We start from the raw sequence: 19,425 nt of genomic DNA, 5'->3' as shown, positions 1-19,425 counted from the left end.
TATTTTTTTTTAAAGCAGGCAATTTCAGCATACCCTGTGTCATATCAGTACTATGTTATCAGAAGAAATCCAGTGCCAGACTAGTAGGAAGTACTGAGAAATTTGTAGTGAATAACTTAGAGTGAAATAGCAGATGGTTGTAATAAGAATCAGCTGTGGTGGCAGTACAGCAGAGTAGCTTGTGATTCTCAGATAATTCTAGTGGATTTAAGCAGTAGTAAATAAGTTTTAAATTTAAAAATACAACACAAAAAATAAGTAAAAGAATTGGAGAGGCAATTAATTTTAGTGCATTTTGTGAAACAAGGTATGATGTTCAGTGTAAGCTTTTGGTTTAGGGTGAGGGCCTGAATCTTGGTGGTTGATAAGTAGATCTGCCGTGATAGCCAACGTGGTTTGTAGTTTCTCTAATTGAAGCACAACTTCCAAATCTTTGTAAATACGGTATTCACTTTTTTGGTCTTCAAAGTTTATTGTAAGAAATAAACAAGAGCAGTACAAATGAAGAACAAGCATAATCCAGGGCACAGCAGAAGTGTTGTTTCCTGTCTCTAACACTTCCACTACATGGATGAAGACAATTTTCTTTTTAATTGTTGGGAATATTTTATTGTATTTTCCCTGCAGGTCTGTTAATGGTGTTTACCGGATTGGATTATATGCGCTTAAAGACATGCCTGCTGGTACTGAATTGACTTACGACTACAATTTTCATTCATTTAATGTTGAAAAACAGGTGAGGATCACAGTGCAAGACCTTGAGAAAATTCATCAAGGACAAACAGTTCTGTAAAGTTGAAGGTCAATTAACAAAACCTATTGTGTTGTATTTCACAGAACAGGCTCTTTACAATATTGAGAGATAATCTAAATGTTTTGGGTTTTATTTAAAAGAATTTCTTTTCTTCCCCCCCCAAGCAACTCTGCAAATGTGGTTTTGACAAATGCAGAGGAATAATTGGGGGTAAAAGTCAGCGAATGAATGGACTTTCAAGCAAAAGCAATCAGCCTGTGAGCACCCACAGAAGGCCTGGACGGTCGAAAGAGAAAAGGAAGTCAAAGCACAAACTAAAGAAGAGAGTAAGTAGTAAAGACAGCTTTTTTGGTGGATAAAGGTTAATAGGAAATCAGTTTGTGCCATTGGACCAAAAAACTGTGTATTTGTGTATTTTAAACTTCAGAGAAATACTATAGAGGAATGCTATAGAGAACTACTACAGATTCTGTCTCAGGAACTACTTTTACTGCTTTGCTAAGTTCTTGGCACAGTTTTTCCTGTCTATCAGAATGATCTGTTTTCCAGAGGGGCCACATCCCAGAGGAACCCAGTGAAAGTGTGAATGCACCAACAAGGCTGACACCACAGCTTCAGATGAAGCCCATGTCTAACAGAGAAAGGTAAGGAAAGATTTCAGTGGGATTTTCCTCAGAAATGGAGTGTTGTGCAAATGTTGAAATTATTTTTTTTCTATAAGATAGGGCATCATGAAGTGTCTGAGTAAGCAGTTCTTAGTTCTTCTTTCACCAGCTAGGGTGGAATTCTTCTCCACTGAGAGAAGGTACAGAAGTGTACCTCTGAATATCTGTCTTTTTCCCCACATTAAGGAATTAATTTTACAGGAAGAAGGTGATTTTTTAATGCTTTTCTAATTTCTGTAGGAATTTTGTGCTAAAACACCATGTATTTTTGGTACGAAACTGGGAAAAGATTCGACAAAAACAAGAGGAAGTGAAGCATGTCAGTGACAATATCCATACCACATCACTATACAACCGCTGGAATGGAATCTGTCGGGATGATGGCAACATTAAATCTGGTGAGGCCAACACAGGTTCCTCAGGTTGCTACTTTGAGAACCTATATGACATGTCCATGAAGAGTTTAAGTACACTCTGTGTATAAATCAAATGTAGCATTACTACAAGATCCATACACCTTTTGTAATACATACAGGGAATGCTATACAGATAAAAATACCTATATATGTGTTTGTATGCCCTTATTTTTGCATAGCAGGGTAAGACAAGCTCTTTTGCTGTTTCAATGTATTTGTTGCATTATGGCAATTTCCTCTGAAACGCTTCATGCTGTTTTCTTAGGAATGAGAATTTTGTACTAAATAAACCAATCATCTGGTTGCTGGATTCATTTGTGTTCCTCCAGCAGCCCTGATGTCTCTCAAGTCCTGGTAAAAATTGTCATGTCTCACGTTTCATCAAGAGTGGTTTATCAGAGGAGGATGATACTTAATGTTTTCCATGATTGCACCCTTACAGAGAAGGGCTGTTTTCTGCTTTCTATATCCGTAGACAAGAAACAGTTGTGCTGACTTTGAAAAGTGTCATTTATCCTCATAGTTTAATGGATTTCGGGCTTTTAGAAAACAAAGCTTTTTGGCGTGTAGTCAGTTACGGGAATGGGACAAAATATGACGATCAGAAAAACTTTATTAATCCTGCTTCAAAAATAGCATTCTATTCATAGGACCATAATCTTCACAGCCATGCAGGATTTGGTCCTCACTGTCAGGTACATGAGAATTTGGAAGTGAGTATTTTGGGTGAATTCAGTGACATGCTGTATTTGCTCCAGCAACATAAAATACTTAGATAACCAGCTTAACCATTTAGATGAGCTATAAGCAGTGAGAGCCAATTTAGGAATATGAAACTGAAGCCTTTTACTGTTATGGTGGCTTAGAAAACATGTTAATTTTAATAATTGGTGATGGAGTTGCTGGGTCAGAAATTTAATCTTTAATTTTTTGTTTAGAAAGAATTCTTTTTTGCCCTCTTTCAGATGTCTTCATGACCCAGTTTTCAGCCCTTCAGACCTCCCGCTCTGTGAGAACACGACGCTTGGCTGCAGCTGAAGAGAATATTGAAGTGGCTCGTGCTGCCCGCCTAGCACAGATCTTCAAGGAAATATGTGATAGCATCATATCCTACAAAGGTGAAGGTGACAGTCCTAAAAAAATCTCCATGGAAACTTTTTCAGCCTCTGGAACAATGGCCTCTCTGAATAGAAAATACTAGAGAAAAATGAGTTTTATTTCAGGATGTTAAATAACCTTCCTTTCCCCGCCCCACCCCCCCCCACCCTTCTTCTGCTACCAGTAATCACTTTGCTTTATCCTCAACCCTTTCCTCTGCCACCAGAATCTGCAGATGTTGCTATCCTTTTAAAATGATTTTTCAGTAGTTCAGCAAAATGGTACAATTGAAAGAATTGCAGGGAAACTCTCCTCCATTTTGATACATGTAGTCTGATTACAGCAACCAACTTCCTTAAATGCAAAAGCATTTCAATTCCCTGTGCCTCAGATAGATAGTAGAAGAGTCTTTTTTTAACCTAGACTGAGTGCTGTTAGTTACTTGTCTTTTTAATTTTTACTCAAAAGTGTTGCTAAACTGTGTGTTCCTGTTGCAGATTCCTCCAGGCAGGCTCTTGCAGCTCCCCTCCTGAACCTACCCCCAAAGAAAAAGTAAGTACTTGCTTCTCAGAGCACCCATAGTTTTCTATAATGGATTTGCACAGCTTTGAATTGCTAGTGAAAATGACATTGTGCATACATTCCCATTTTAGAAATGCAGACTATTATGAAAAGATCTCTGACCCATTGGACCTTGCCACAATTGAGAAACAGATCTTGACTGGCTATTATAAAACTGTGGAAGCTTTTGATGGGGACATGCTGAAGGTCTTCCGGAATGCAGAGGTGAGGCTCTCTCTGGCCTTAAAGCTATTGCATAGACAGTGGGGATATACCCTCATTTAATGCTCTTGCTGAGTTACAGTAATAGAAAAATATTTTAGAGAAGGAAAACTTGTCCATTCATCACAAACGGATCATCACATTGATAGCAATTCATGTGCTTCAGCTTACTCTTAGTGCTTTTTGATTGCCTTAGGTCAGACAAATAGGTCAAGAACATGCATGAACAGCTAACCTAATGAAATTTCAGTACCTTTTGGCAGAGGTACCTTGGTCTTCAGTGTCATCTGTAAGATACATGGACCTGCTGTTCAAAATAAGGAAGTAGATCGACAGGTGTATACCACATTTTTGGATGCAGCTTTAATGATGACACCTTTAATGCTGCATGCAGACAGTAGGAATGCACCAAAAGCATGGAACCTGGAAAAAAAAAATATTTTTTGATTCTTTGTTTTGTTTTTATTCAGAAATATTATGGCAGAAAATCTCCAACTGGGCGTGATGTATGCCGGTTACGGAAAGCATATTATAACGCTCGCCATGAGGCATCTGCCCAAATTGATGAAATTGTGGGAGAAACAGCAAGTGAAGCTGACAGCAGCGAGACATCGGTCTGTGAAAAAGAAAATGGGCATGAGAAGGACGAGGATGTGATCCGTTGCATTTGTGGCCTTTACAAAGATGAAGGACTCATGATCCAGTGTGAAAAGTGCATGGTGAGGCAGGGGGAACACAAAATGGAGTCTGGTACTCTTTTTCTATTCTCCATAACCAGCTTTTACCAGCAATTTCCATGTAGCTAGTAGCATTAATTACCTCTTCAGACCTTCATTTCCTCTCCAAAAGAACTGAGAGATTCTGTTTCCACAGAGGAGATGCAACTTGCATTTCTAGATAGAGGAGCTAGGACTTCTCTGAAACTGCCAACAACTCCTGTCTTTAGGCGAGCAGAATTAATTTCAACAATTTGGGGCTTTTACACAAACAGTTGCATGGGGATCTTGTCTGTCTTCTGACATAGTGTGAAAGAGTTCAAAGAAAATCTTGAAATTCCTTGCTTGTTTTCTTGCTTTAATATTTTTTGAGAAAATGCAATTGGTAAATAAAATCTATCATAGGAATTTCTAACTGGGATGTATCTTTTTCTAGGTCTGGCAGCACTGTGACTGTATGGGTGTGAATTCTGATGTTGAACACTACTTGTGTGAGCAGTGTGAACCTCGATCTGTGAATAGGGTAAAAAAAAAAAAGTCTCCTCTTCACTACTACAGTTACAAACTAAAGCAGCTCTTGCATTTATATTTATTGAGATTGGCAAGACCAGTGTGGGATTCTCATTTTATAGTGTAGCTTCCTTGGTTTAGGCTTAATCACATTAAGTGTCAATTCTTCTTCTCTGTGCACTTCTGCATGTTTCCGAAAGGATATCAGCCCCATTTTTGCACTGATCATGGTGAGCATCTCAGAATTTCCTTCCTTTTTTTCTTCTTTCATCCAGGAGGTTCCCATGATTCCTCGTCCCCATTATGCCCAGCCTGGCTGTGTTTATTATATATGTTTATTACGGGATGATCTGCTTCTGCGCCAAGGTATGTACTAACTCTGGTGGCTGCTGTGATTTCCATCAGATAAGAGTATACAGAGATTTCTGGCATCACCCTGTTTGAAATGCTTTTATCTTTTTACAAGTAGAAAGCTGCACTCTTTGCTATTACAGGAGTGACACATAGTAAGAGTTCTCACAGGCTGGTTGAAGAAGAAACATTAATTACCTTTAGCACAGATAGGGCTCTCCTCCTGGCCAGAGAAGGAAGATCTTGAGCCAACTTCTGGTAGTTAACGTTTAGAAGTAAAGGCAAAGAAGGCTGTTAGGCCTTCAGTATTTTAGTGTAGAATGGTCATTAAAACACCCAATTTATTGCTTGTTTGTTCCATAAAGTGTATCTTTCTGCACATTGCTTCAAAGCCATGAGTCCTTCAGAGGCAGCTACACAGCCACATAATTCAGTTCACTGATTTTTTATTTTTTTTTTTATTTCATCCTACAGATACATACAAGGTTAGAAAGAAGCCTATAAAATTATTAAGAGAACTGTTCTTGAATGAGTAAAAGCAGTTGGTATGTTTGCTAGAGGGGAATGGGAGAGTCTTCAGGAAAGTAGAGAATTAAAAAAAAAAAAAAAAGGTCCAAGAACATTGTATTCTTTATCCCCTCTGCAGAATTCTAGAGTTTGCATTCAGTCTTCCTTTTTTGTTGTTGCTCTGCATTGTCTATGCTGTCTAGAGTTCAGCCATTTAGTTTTGCTATTTCTTGTTTTATCCTGGGTTCCTTGCTGGAGAGTAACTCACTTTCTAGGGTTGTATTGGTACTTGCTTTTATGTTTTCTGTTAAAATGGATTATGTTTAGCTGGGTTTTGTGGCATCTTCCAGTCATTCATAGCATTAAGGTAATTTTTGTCATGACACATTATATTTCACTCATGTACCTCTAATCTGGTCTTGGTGACTTTTAATTAGAGAAATGTTAGTCCTTACGTGGCTGAACTCCATGTGCCATTGGCAGAGGACAAAGGAGACCAAACTGCCACTGTTAGGCACCAAATGCCCCTGCAGTTTCAGGGAACAGATAAGCAAGGTGTATACCCAGAAGATGCTAGAAAGGAATAAACAGCTACAGTAGAAAAAGGGGAAATCTGTGGATTCATTGCTTGTCTCAAGTTCTCTGCCAAAAGTTCTGAGGCACAACACCTGCCTATAGAAGTTGTTGTGATGCAGGCACACAAGCATATAAGGCATCTTGGAGACAGTAGAAGAAACCGTTTTTTACTCTCAGTTGTGGTTTAACCGCAGCCAGCAACTAAGCACCACACAGCCACTTTATCACTCCCCCCACTCAGCTAGACAGAGGAGAGAAAATATAACAAAAGGCTTGTGGGTTGAGATAAGGACAGGGAGAGATCATTCAACCAGTTCCCGTCACGGGCAAAACAGACTCGACTTGGGGAAAATTAACTTAATGTATTACTAATCAAAGCAGAATAGGGGAATGAGAAGTAAAACCAAATCTTAAAACACCTTCCCCCCACCCCTCCCTTCTTCCCAGGCACAGCTTCACTCCCAAATTCTCTACCTACCTCCCCAGCAGTGCATGGGGACGGGGAATGGGGGTTGGAGTCAGTTCATCACATGTTGTCTGTGCCACTCCTTCCTCCTCAGGGGCAGGATTCCTCACACTCTTCCCCTGCTCCAGTGTGGGGTCCCTTCCACAGGAGACAGTCCTTCACGAACTTCTCCAACATGGGTCCTTTCCACAGGCTGCAGTTCTTCGTGAACTGCTCCAGCGTGGACCCCTTCCACGGGCTGCAGTCCTTCAGGCACAGACTGCTCCTGCGTGGGTCCCCTGCAGGGCCACAGGTCCTGCCAGGAGCCTGCTCCAGCACGGGCTTCCCATGGGGTCACAGCTTCTTTCAGGCATCCCCCTGCTCTCGCGTGGGGTCTTCCACATGGATGTCTGCTCCACCATGGATCTCCATGGGCTGCAGGGGGACAGCCTGCCTCACCATGGTCTTCACCACAGGCTGCAGGGGAATCTCTGCTCCGGTGCCTGCAGCACCTCCTCCCCCTCCTTCACTGACCTCGTTATTTGCATAGGGATTTCTCTCACATTTCAATCTCCTGCCCCACTGCAGGTTTCCCTTCTTAAATCTGTTATCCCAGAGGCGCTACCACCGTTGCTGATGGGCTTGGCCTTGGCCAGCAGCAGGTCCATCTTGGAGCCAGCTGGCATTGGCTCTGTCACGTATAGGGGAAGCTTCTAGCAGCTTCTCACAGAAGCCACCCCTGTAGCCCCCCCACTACCAAAACCTTGCCACGCAATCCCAATACATACTCCCTCTGGTTTCTAAAAGGTCATGTAATTTACAGATTCCCAGGCAAAAGAGACCATAGTCACCTTCAGCCCTCCTGTCACTATATGCCTAGACTTAAATTTTTCCTATGTGTTGTGTATTAGAAAGAGGCTGATCTTGCGATAAAGACTAAAAGTGCTTTTGAGACCATTTGTAACTTAGTCCGCCCTCACTGCTGGGGAGTTGTGTCTGTACATTGAATTGGTTTGTCTTCCAGTTCTATGCTTGAGAACTCATTTGAGGAACAAGGCTGAAAAGCTTCCGTGTCAGTGCGCACACTTTACTGTGATCAAATGTCTCTAAATAAAGTGAGGGTCCTTCAGTCTCTGGTTAGAGGACTTAGTTTTTTAATTTCTTGACAATTTTACTTAAGGCTGTTGAGTTATATACTACAGACATGCTTGCTCTGCAAAAATTACCTAACATGTAAAACCAGGAGATTATGCAGATAGATTTGATCAGTTGGTCCATAACGTCCTGCAGAGTGAACAAGGAGTTCTACCTCACATGTGAGTTGATAAACAGAAGTCAAAATGGATCTCAGAAAACCCACATAGCCAGAAACTGTCATATGTCATTATCGCTGATGCACCAGCAATAGCAGCCACATCTCTTCTGTGGAAACACAGAACTATAAACTCCCTTTTTGAGACAGAGGGGTAGCTGTTTCAGTAGTCAGTAATGCCTGGATAAACTTGAAATCAAGCTTCCTGATCTTTAGGGCAAGAGAGTATCGGTGTACATTTCTTTCTGAATACTCCTTTTTTAGTCAGGTACAGTAAGTACTAGAGTTGCTTTATTCTCACTGAAGATGTAGGGAAGAAGAGTTGAAAGTAGCAAATGTAAAATAACAGCCAAAAATAGGTGGTTTTATTTACATTCTGCTTGGGGCCAGCAGCTGGTCTCAGCATGTACCTTATTTTTTTTCTCTCTGAGTCTTTTACAGAAAATAGGGTGGTGGGTTGCTTAAAAGTAATCCTTAACTTAGTAAAATGAAGATGATGTTATCCCAGCTATAGTTCAAATAGTAAGAAGAGCTAATACAGTGGGTGAGTACAGGCTTATCACCAGCAAATACACGCTGAGTCCTTGAAGAGCTTGCATTCTGCTAGCTTATATGCAAGCCTATGTCAGTCTGTCTTCAGTCCATTTTTTACTTAATCAAGCTAAAATAAAACCCTGTCTCTCCTTCCTACAACTACAGCTTCTATTTGTTTAATAGGGATCCTAGTGTATCAGAAGGTTTAAAACCTGGCTTCATGGTTGTAGGCAGATGTCAGTGCCCATATGGCCCATGTCATCTCTGTTTTAAATCAGTATTTTTTTAATAGTGCAATGTATTGTACTCCACTGTTACAGTGACAGGTGACTACATAAAACCTTCAAGTGATTTTTGCATATGAGGAGTCCTTAAGATCATCTTTTAAACTTATACAAGATTGATAAATGAGATCATATTTATGAAAATATAATTACATGTCCTTCACTTTAATCTTAAGTTTCGTTATAAGCTAAGGGAGAACAAAACTGAGGTGTTCATGAACACCTGGGGCCACGTTGTACTTGGTGGTTCTCTAGCATCTTTTTACTAAGCTGTGGAAATAAGAGAGACAGAACCTGCTAATTAAATAATAGTAATGTACATGGAAGGAAAATAGACATAACTGCACATACACAAAAATAAGTATGTACTTAGGGGAAAAAAAATCCAGGAGTCATTGCAATTTAATGGAAACGTAAGAGAAATGTTCGGCATGAGTCATAAAGGGAGACTGAGAGTATTAGAAATTATTATGAACAAAACAGAAAAAGTAATTGTGCCATTCTGTAGTCTTATGGTGTGTCTGTCTTGCATGCTGTGTACTGTTCTTGTCATCCCATCTCAGAAAGAGTACCTTACTACTTGTAAAAACAAGCATGATGACAAGGTTAATCAGATATGAAACATCTTTGCTGTGAACAAAGTCTACGCAGATGATTTGAAGGGTGATATGATAAAGGTCTATGAAATCATAAGTGGCATAGGAAAGTGCAACAATGTAGAAATTAGGGAATAAACACTGAAATTAGCAGGCAACATACTAAACAATAGGAAGTATTTTTTTTACAAAAACATAACTAAACTATGGGAAGCATTGCAACAGGAAGTTGGAGAGGTCAAGGGTATTAAGTGGTTCCAAAAAGATAAGACGTGTTCTTGGAGGAAGGATTAATCCCTGCCTTTTATGCACAGTGGTCCAGCTATAGCCTTTAGCTTTAAAAGTCTATAAAACAGAGATTAAAGGAAACCTGAAGGGAAGGCTTTTCCTATGCATGCCTTTTTCCTATGCTTCTTCCTCCTAAGCATCTGCTACTGCCTAATTTTCTAGCTAGAATACTATGCTATACGACCTTTGATCTTACCCAGGGTAGTTTTTCTTAATTTTTTTATTACTTGGGACCTCCCAGTTTTTTGTTCACTGTGCGATAAATAACAGAAAAGGTGGAATTGATTTTTAAATACTATATACTAAATCCAATTATATTTTCAGTAATAATTTTAGTTTCCCAAATGTTGTCCCTGTGAGACTCTTCAGGTTCTTTGTGAACATTATTGATTAAAGCTTTTTCCCTAAAGGAGAAAGTCTTTTTGAATTGAGCAGTGTATTTTCACCCTATCGAATGATAGTCATGGCCACAAAGAAAGGTGCAGTGTACAAGTAAGAATGGGAGTCAAGTCTGGGGGGTGGAGAGGAAGTACTTTTAATGCTATTTCACAGGTCAGAGCACAGAAATTAAAGAGTTAATTCACTCATGGGACAACATGAATAAATAGAAGTTTAGGGACCTGTTCAGGGGTTGCACTTGGGAAAGACTTTTTTAGTTGCCAGGGGTATCATTTTGTTCAGCCCTTTCTGAGTTCTGCTTACCTTTCCTGAGCTATGCATCTTATTTGAGTTCTGCTGGAATAATCAAAGGCTTGGGGCTTCTCAGTCAATGATTTATTTTCTTAATAATAATCTCTCTAAGTGTCTTCTCTCTTAAAGCTTAGATTTATTCTTTAAACATTGGAGCTATCACTTATTTCAACACATTTTCCTAATCAAAACTTATTTTTTTACACATCCTGCAGTCTGTCATAATTTATCTTGATTCAGTACATGTTAGTATTTTAGTACATGTTAGTCTGGGCATACAATTGAAGTTACGTTTACTTCTTGCTGTAAAGCTTTTGTGAAAATGATCAAGGTAACCTTTCCTCCTTTTGCCAGTTCTGCATTGGTTTTGCATTGCTCCTTACAATTCAACATTAGGTAGCTTTGTCATGTTAGTTTTAATGAAACCATTTACTCCTCTACTTTTGGTGTACTGGACTCATGAAAAGTTCTTTACAGGTGTATATTTTGTGCCTCTTGCCAGGTGATTGTGTTTACCTGATGAGAGACAGCCGTAGAACTCCAGATGGACACCCTGTCCGGCAGTCGTATCGGCTGCTGTCCCACATCAACAGGGAGAAACTCGATATTTTCCGCATTGAAAAACTCTGGAAAAATGAGAAGTATGTTCAAGGCATCTTTTGAATTTGAGACATTCCGTATACCTACCTGTCAAAACACAGTAATTTTGTGGAAGTCTTGTTGTAGCTTAAAAATGCAGGACTGAACACAGCTCAGTTACAAAGACTTGATGATTTCCTACTTGTCTCTGCTTGTGTTCCACAACTGCAAAGTAAAAACATGTAAGGCTGGAGGTTTAAGCAAGGTATGAGAGATAGAAGTTGATGTACTTTCCTCACTGTTGGAATAGGCTGAGAATACACACCGACAGCTGAACTGGCTCAGCTAACAATAACTGACTTGCTAAGCCACTGTAACGTGATTAAATGCATATGGTCCAATGATAGCAGCACAGTAAGTCTGCCATGTTCATAAGAATCACACTAGGAGTATTTCCACTTACTGAAGGCGATAAAGTTGCATATGTAATATTCATGTAACTTTGCTTTTCATCAGTCATTGCAAAAGTGCAAGATAGATAATTCAAAATTAAGTGGAGGGCATTAAGTTGTATCATGGGCTTACAGAAATAGTCTTTTATTCCCTTCTGTTTCTCTCTTTCTCTTACCTTTATGCCTTCAAACAGAGAGGAACGGTTTGCATTTGGTCATCATTATTTCCGTCCACATGAAACACATCATTCTCCCTCTCGAAAGTTTTATCACAATGAGCTCTTCCGGGTGCCGTTGTATGAAATTATCCCCTTAGAGGCTGTGGTGGGAACGTGCTGTGTTCTTGACCTATACACCTACTGCAAAGGTAAGGAAACTTAACGGGATGAGAAATTAAATATAATACACCTTTCTAATAATTTGGGAAGCATGCTAAAATAGTTACTGCTGTAAAAAGGCCGTAGCCAATGTTTACAGGGTATCAGAGCTGAGGAAGCATTATTGCTTTAGCACTGGGACAGTGATTTCTGTTCTAAGGGGGCCAGTACTGAAGAGACAGCAGCAAGGTGGGATTGTGGTAGGCAGGGAAGAGAAAGTGATGGCAGTTGATAATAGTTTTTGCAAAAGTTTGGGTACTATTTGATTAGAGTATACAGGTTTTCCTCTTAAATTGAACTAGCAATGTGTCCGCTATTATGATTATGAATCAAGGAGAACAAACAAGAATGCTTGCCATCCCACTTAACAGTTCTGACAGCCCCCTACTTCTCTGACACTGTGTATGACTTGTTCTTGTTCTGGTATACCATGTGTTTCCTCTTGAATCTGATTAACTTTTTCTCCTATGTGCTTTGTTTTGAAACCGCAGGGAGGCCAAAAGGTGTGAAGGAGCAAGATGTATATATTTGCGATTACCGCCTTGATAAATCAGCTCATCTCTTCTACAAGATCCACCGGAATCGTTACCCTGTCTGCACCAAGCCCTATGCCTTTGACCACTTCCCCAAGAAACTCACGCCCAAGAGAGACTTTTCTGTAAGGGTTTCTTCTCTTAGCTTTCTTACATTTTACTAAAACACTGGACGTATTTTTTGAACGCATCTGGCTCTCTGTTTATGAATGAAGCTTGGTAAACTGAAGGAAGCTGACACATAAGCATACACAGTCTGGATTAAAAGCTGGCTAGAAAGAAAGCTTGGAAAGAGAAATTGACTGTAGACAGAGAATATGCAGTTCAAAGGCAAACATGTTGAAAAAATGGTGATGTGTAAGTTCAGAGACTGTGGTTTCTGACTGAACTCTAGATGCTAATTTCATTTAAGCCACTCCTGAGTGAAGGAAATCTTAAAACTCACTTTCTGGTCACAATTCTGCAGTGTTTTAGAGAATCACACAACATATAGTCCAGTGTGAGTTTGTTAGCCTGTCTGTGTCAGGCTTTCTTTCCTTTAGTGTAATTACTCCATGTATTAATAAACTTGCTTAAAAAATTGTTTCCAGCAGTACCTTTGAACATTGATTCCCAATACAGAAAAGCAGTATTTTCCTATTTCCATTTCCCTGCTCTATCAAGTGACATACTGCTTACTTTATATATATATATATATATATAATTATCACTGAAAATAGATGTCTTATCAAAAAAAACCAGCAGACAGATAGGCAGCAAAATCATGAAGTACAGTCTCCCTTAACATCCTCCATGTGAATATCTGTTCCTTTCACTGTCTCATTTTTCCCTATTCCATGGAAGTAGCAACTCTTCATTGTGCACATCCTCCTACACAGGACTATTTTGTCTCTGAGCACAGGGGTATCAGATCTGGCAGATATTTAGCAAGTAAGCACTTTTCTTCCTGGAAGCAGAGAGATTTTTGTAGTGAGTTTAGAGATGGTTCCAAACTTCTGCTGTGCAGAAAGCAAAGATGATTTTTATGATGATGGTCTATGACTTGAAATTTATTTAGAAGATACAAAGAATCGCATAATAAGTCTGCATTTAATTTATCCTTATTACATGATTATGCCTTGTCCTTTGAATTTGTCTGATGTGTGAGATATGCCAGCCATGCACTGGCATTTCCAAAGTGTCAGATAGGCAAGTCCTGTATTGGTACTTGGAGAATATTTGATAGACGAGCACTTTCTTCCACTGTGAATTTTATTTTATAATTAACCACAATCTTTATTGTTGTTATAGCCTCATTATGTACCAGACAACTACAAGAGAAATGGAGGCAGGTGAGTCTTACCTACCAGATTGTTCGTTGAGAAGAGATGATATAATCCTGTTTGTTTGTCAAGTGTCCGCTGGTTTTGCTACCTTTCCCCTGGGTGCTATGGAAATAAGTTTAAATTATTTAAAGCAATCCTCTAAACTTTCAAAGTCAGAAAAGGGAACAAATGAGGAGGGGTAGAATATAGAAGCAGCCTCAGTGTTCCTTAATAATATACATAAGGAAGAGTACAGAAGCAATTTTGAAAGTTAGCAAAGGCAACAGAATGTGGGAGATGGCAGAGCCCAGGACAATAGCATCCAGCCTTCCTGCACAAAGGGAGGTCGCATCCCTGAACACGGCTGCCCATGTTTGCACTGTAATAAAAGCCAGGGCCAATGCACTCTCTCTGTTCTGTTAGAGACTAAAAATACCCATCAAGACCCATGATTATTGCAGAAAAACATCAGTAAGTGCCAAGCTCAACTATTTTGGAAGATAAAACCTTTACACATCGAAATTAAAAAGCAATTTGTTTTTAAAAGACTGCATTTGATATTATGGAAACAAGGTTATGGGAACACAGCCTCCCATAGATAGTAACTGGTGGGTTTGAACACATGCATTAAGTCAAATGACTGGGATTCCAGAAAGCCCCCTACCTACTGAGGAGTCCTTGACTCACTAGTAGTTGGCCTTTCAGATGAGTGTCTCAACAACTGTGGTTTTTAAACCCTTCTTTTCCTGCTAGATCGTCCTGGAAAACAGATCGCTCAAAACCACAGATTAAAGACTTAAACCAAGAAGAAGATTCTCTTCCACTTATTGAGGATGTATTAGGAAATCAAGATCAAACTTCAAGTGAGATGCCTAGCCTAGAGGAGCCAGAAAAAGAGGCAGTCTCTAGTGAGACCTGTGAAACTGATAAAAAGGTGGAAGAAAGCAATTCCGACACAAGGCAGCTGTGCACTCCAGAGGAAAGGCGGCATATTCAGAGAGAGAGACTTAATCAAATCCTGCTAAACCTCTTAGAGAAAATCCCAGGGAAAAATGGTGAGATTTTATGCTATGATTACACAATAGCATTTCTTCTACAGGTTTGTTTTCAGTTTGCTGCAGACCATGTTGATAAAATAAACATTTTTGTTGGAATTTACTGCTAGTGGACATTATTAATAATTAATTTTCTTTACAGCAATGTTTTGTTTTGCAACAGTAGCAATTTCCACTAAATCCAAATGAAATTTCTTATGACTGACACTGTGTTTTATATAATACTTTAGTAACCACAAAAACTTTCTTAAGACCAATTCCCCCCATTATTCCATGTTTACAACTGAGAAACTTGACATGCAAAGAAAGACCGAAGAGAATTTGGAAAGCCTCTTTTGACCTTTAATAAGCTTTCCATTGGGTTCTAAGTAACTTCCGTAGGTATTGTCTAACTTGTAGAATAAGGGTGCAGTGGTTGCACTGGTTAAATATGTCTCTGTTTTTAATTTAAAGCCTACGATGAGCTCTGTCCAGTCTCTTTTGTGTTCTCGGACTTAATGCAGAATAATCATGGACTCATAGAATAGTTTAGGTTGGAAGGATCTCTGGAGGTCATCCGATCCAAACATGACTCAAAGCAGAGCCAACTTCAAACTTAAATCAGGTTTTTCAGCACTTTGTCCAGTGGAGTTTTGAATATCACTGTGGATGGAAACATCCTTGAAAGAACTGTGAATAGGAAAATAGGAAAACTGTTACTGGTATCACCTTCTTTTACCAAAAGCCTGTGGTCTATTGCAGCTATTGATGTCACTTACTTGCTGGAGGAAGGATCGGGAAGAAAACTGAGGCGGCGCACTCTGACCATCCCGGAGAGCAGCTTCAGGAAGTGATGCTACGAGAGGAAGCTGTGGTCTGGAGTCTGCTACAAGGTCTGCTGAGGACTGAGGGCAGGAGCCCAACTTCCTCTGCACCAGCCAAGGAAAAGAGGGCAGCAGAAAACTGACAAATATACAAACAGTTAGCACTTAGATGTCTGGGTTGGCAGGTTGCCCTGCCCTGCTCTGCAGTGCTCTTATGGTGTGTGTGTTGTTGGGCGTGCCTTGTATTGATGTTAGGTACTGAGAAAAATCTCGTGGTTATTGTCCAGGATGGTCAAATTTAATTTATTTTTGCTTGATATTCCCACTCAGAGGAAAAAAAAAAAAAAAAAAAAAAACCCACAACAAAAAAAAAAAACGACAAAAAAAAACATAAAAACAGGGAGGTAAGAAGGATAACGACTGACTGACTCTGATGAGAATATTCCCCATATTCACCAATTAACCTGTGATTGTACAAGATACTGTTGGCACCACCATGGCCCATGCCAGTGAATGAAATCCAGATGGAAGGGTTAAGGCCCAGTGGCTTAAAATTAAAGGCTGCCCTAAAGTTGTGGCCTCTGATTTGCACAAGTTCCAAGAAGAAACGCACCCAAATGTGCGAAAGGTTCACCGTGGAATGGCCAGTGCACACATGTACCTTTGGTCTGTGACAAGGAGAAACTTCCAAAGTCACCTTGGAGCAAAGCAGGAGTTGGATGGTTGAGGCACTTGTTCTGCGTCATAGAGGGGGGAGGGGGCGGGGTGTGATTTTTTTCACTTTTTTCTGCAGAGAAATTTTATAAAGCAAGTCAAATCCTGACAACACCATTGCTGTTGGTTTTTTTGATAAGCTGTGGTTCTTGTGTGTCTAGTGTGTTGTGCAAATTAAAATCTGTTAAAAGAAAAAGGAAAAAAAAAAGGAAACTTCACTACATGAACCGTCAAGCAGTATTCAGAGCGAGTATTTGTTGTGAACTGTAGAATATATCAACTGCTAACACTATTCTTGTGTTCTGGTTGTACAGCTTAAAATGTCTGTCTCTTAAATTAAGAGACAGTGTATCTCGCACCGCCCTCTCTCTCTGCCCTGACAAAAAGTATTATTCCCGAAAGCAACAGCCGAGGCACTGATTTCTCACTGCATGAAATTGCAATTGCCGTAACGTACCACAAACCAGTGCTGCAGCAGGACTCCCTGTACTGCACCCAACAACTTTCCAGGTGTGCAGAGCCACGAAGCTGTCACCTGTCTCTGGGCCAGGGCCAGGCTGTGGCAAAGGGAGGGGGTGGTCAGCATACGCTGCCCCTTTAAAATGGCTTTGCTTTTTTGTCTTTCAGACGTACATATGCATATACAGTCCTGTTTTAGATGTTCTTATAAGAAAACCAGTTTTTAATGTGCCAAGTTGTATATATCTGCTGCGTGGATGTAAAGCAATACAGTAGTTACATGTTCCTTTTTAATGGACCAAGCTTGTCCTAATGTACATTCTTGTTATTATTATAATTATTTTACTCTTAGTGGAACATGACTCATTCCATTAACTTTTATGTGTTGATTTAAAAAGAAAAAAAAAAAGAAAGGAAAAAACCCTTTGAGAAAAAATATTTTATTAAAAAAAAAAAAAAGAAATAAGAAAATAGTTTGGAATATTTTCTTACTGTAGAGAAGCACTGTACAGTACCAGGAACCCTGAGTATAAAATACTCGTGCGTGTAGTAGGAATATCGCATGTCCAAAATCTTGAGTTGTCTCATTTAGTTTAAAACAGAAATCATTGTCTCAAATGGTGTTAAACACTAAAAAGTTTTTAAAAAATAAAGTGCGTACAGAAGCGAGACACTAGCTCTGTCATTTTATCTTTCTTTTGTTGAAAGACTAAACAAAATGTTTTTTAGACAATCAAATGTTAGGTAAGTGCAAAGAATTGTTTTTTCTTACTGGTGTAGAAATTAATGACTTTTTTTATTTTTCGGTTATTTTATAATAATGAAAAGACCAGTGTGTCACCAGGATCGCTGTTTTAAGACCAGGAAGCACTACATTATTGCAAATAGATATGAACTCTTAGTCTGCATGGGTGTAGGCTGTGTGATTGCTGAAAATAAATGCTGCTAATATATTTCCTTTTTACAAAGCATATCTAAATAGATCATTGTTTTGATGTTAATCTTTGTAAATTATGTATTACCAATTTTAACATTGGATGTAATTGCATAAAAAGCCTGCATCTCAATCCTGAGAGAGTCTAGTATTAAATGGAAAATCTTTTCCTATTGATGACTTGTGGGGTTTTCTTTGACATGTCTTTGATTTTCGTTTCTTGCTTCTTTGTCTCAACCGCTCCTGTCATGTTTTGACTCTCCTACAGCTGCTTTTCTGGGGGTTGTTGCCCTGTCTCTTTCAAATATCCAATTGTTTGATGGGTGATGGTGTTTTGCTAGGATTTAATTTGGTGCTGATGGTTCTTCTGGTCAGATCTTGGCAGGAGGGATGATGGCAGCATGCATGCAGAGCGACAGGAGCATCAGCACAAACATTGCCTGTTTGGTAGTCAGAGGGTGTGTAACCGTGATTGTACATAATGGCAGGATGAACATGACCCATTAAATCTACAAATTTAGTGCCTACTCCCAGAATATAAAGCCCTGGTACCTAGAGACATTGTCTCCCATGCCTGCATAGACAGCAGATTCAGTTCTGTCAACATCATTAATGCATCTCACAGTAGCAGTGCACTTACCCCTGCTAATATTAGACCAGAGTCATGTCAGGAAAATGACTTGCACTGTGTGGCATGTTCCCCTCCACTACCAAAAAGTCTGGTAAGCTAGAAAGGCTAGGAGGTGTTTTTGAGTTGTCGGGAGCTGTCGGCCCAATCCCATACCATTATGCTGCCCTGTGCTTGTTGGCACACAGCAGAACATTAAGGAACACAGCTTCTCTAAGGCTTTGTCAGCCTTCCATTTTCTCTGATACCCTCTGTAAAGGTTGGTACTAATGACATACAGTTCTTGCAAATCTGTTAGGGTTTAAACTTCCTCTGGTTCAAAAGTGGTTGCTGGAAATAAGTTTAATAACTGTTTGTGTTAGTCACGTAGGAATGAAATAGCTTCTTGATGATCCCACCCCCTCTAATGTAACTTGATTTTTCCTTTTTCCATTACCTAGCCTGAATCGCTACGGTCATTAAAATGCCACACTTGACCCATACGCTTGTCTTCCTTTTAAACTAGAGCCACCATGCCAAGGACTGTAATGCTTTATTATTATTAAAAAAAAAAAAGTTGAAAAAGTACCTGGATTCATCTCCTGCTGGCTTGACCCCATTTCAAAGGCTAGAGGCAGTTGTGGAATTCAACCAAGCCTACTTAAGGCAAGCCAAATAACATTCCAATTAAGATATCATGTCCCTTGTCTAAGAGTAAAAATTCCAGAGAGAGAAATGAAAATGAGAACAGAATAAAAAGAGCAGCTTTATCCTTAAAGCAGGCCACAGCCTGGCAGCTGAAGCATGGTTTCCTTTTCCACTGAAACAGGGGAAGGTCGAAGGATGAAATGTGGTTCTTGGTCCATAGAAGAGAGCAGTGACCCCAAAGTTGCCCCTGTGACAAGCTGCTATTGCCTTGTGGCCCTTCCCTGGACACTCTTCAATGCATCCACATCTCTCTTTTACTGGGAAGCCCAGTATAAAATGTAAACAGTGTGGTATAAAATCACAAGCAATAAGAAAAACTTGAAAAAGAGAGGCAATCCTACCCCTCCTGACATCCTGTGACTCACTAAAAAAGAT

General features: G+C 39.6%; 1 protein-coding gene across 5 annotated transcripts in view; it reads left to right on the top strand.

Annotated features, from left to right (window-relative positions):
- ASH1L (ASH1 like histone lysine methyltransferase) overlaps positions 1-17,908 on the top strand; it is a 64,954-nt gene extending 47,046 nt beyond the window's left edge. For 3 of the 5 annotated variants that reach the window (XM_049805345.1, XM_049805344.1, XM_049805348.1), the window contains 16 exons: positions 628-736; positions 919-1,080; positions 1,304-1,398; positions 1,660-1,817; positions 2,801-2,959; positions 3,431-3,485; positions 3,587-3,719; positions 4,187-4,435; positions 4,869-4,955; positions 5,218-5,308; positions 11,028-11,166; positions 11,751-11,923; positions 12,425-12,591; positions 13,757-13,797; positions 14,524-14,825; positions 15,567-17,908. In XM_049805345.1, the coding sequence (XP_049661302.1) occupies positions 628-736; positions 919-1,080; positions 1,304-1,398; positions 1,660-1,817; positions 2,801-2,959; positions 3,431-3,485; positions 3,587-3,719; positions 4,187-4,435; positions 4,869-4,955; positions 5,218-5,308; positions 11,028-11,166; positions 11,751-11,923; positions 12,425-12,591; positions 13,757-13,797; positions 14,524-14,825; positions 15,567-15,658 (2,212 nt within the window). In that variant the 3' untranslated portion in view covers positions 15,659-17,908. The remainder of the gene's footprint in view (positions 1-627; positions 737-918; positions 1,081-1,303; positions 1,399-1,659; positions 1,818-2,800; positions 2,960-3,430; positions 3,486-3,586; positions 3,720-4,186; positions 4,436-4,868; positions 4,956-5,217; positions 5,309-11,027; positions 11,167-11,750; positions 11,924-12,424; positions 12,592-13,756; positions 13,798-14,523; positions 14,826-15,566) is intronic. The other 2 variants (XM_049805347.1, XM_049805349.1) reach the window with 1 other exon arrangement.
- Positions 17,909-19,425: the final 1,517 nt, after the last annotated feature.

Source organism: Accipiter gentilis, chromosome 7 (genome assembly GCF_929443795.1).
Source record: "Accipiter gentilis chromosome 7, bAccGen1.1, whole genome shotgun sequence".
Lineage (NCBI taxonomy): Eukaryota > Metazoa > Chordata > Aves > Accipitriformes > Accipitridae > Astur > Astur gentilis.
The sequence above is the reverse complement of the archived record's forward strand: the minus strand, read 5'-3'. Positions and strand labels throughout refer to the sequence as shown.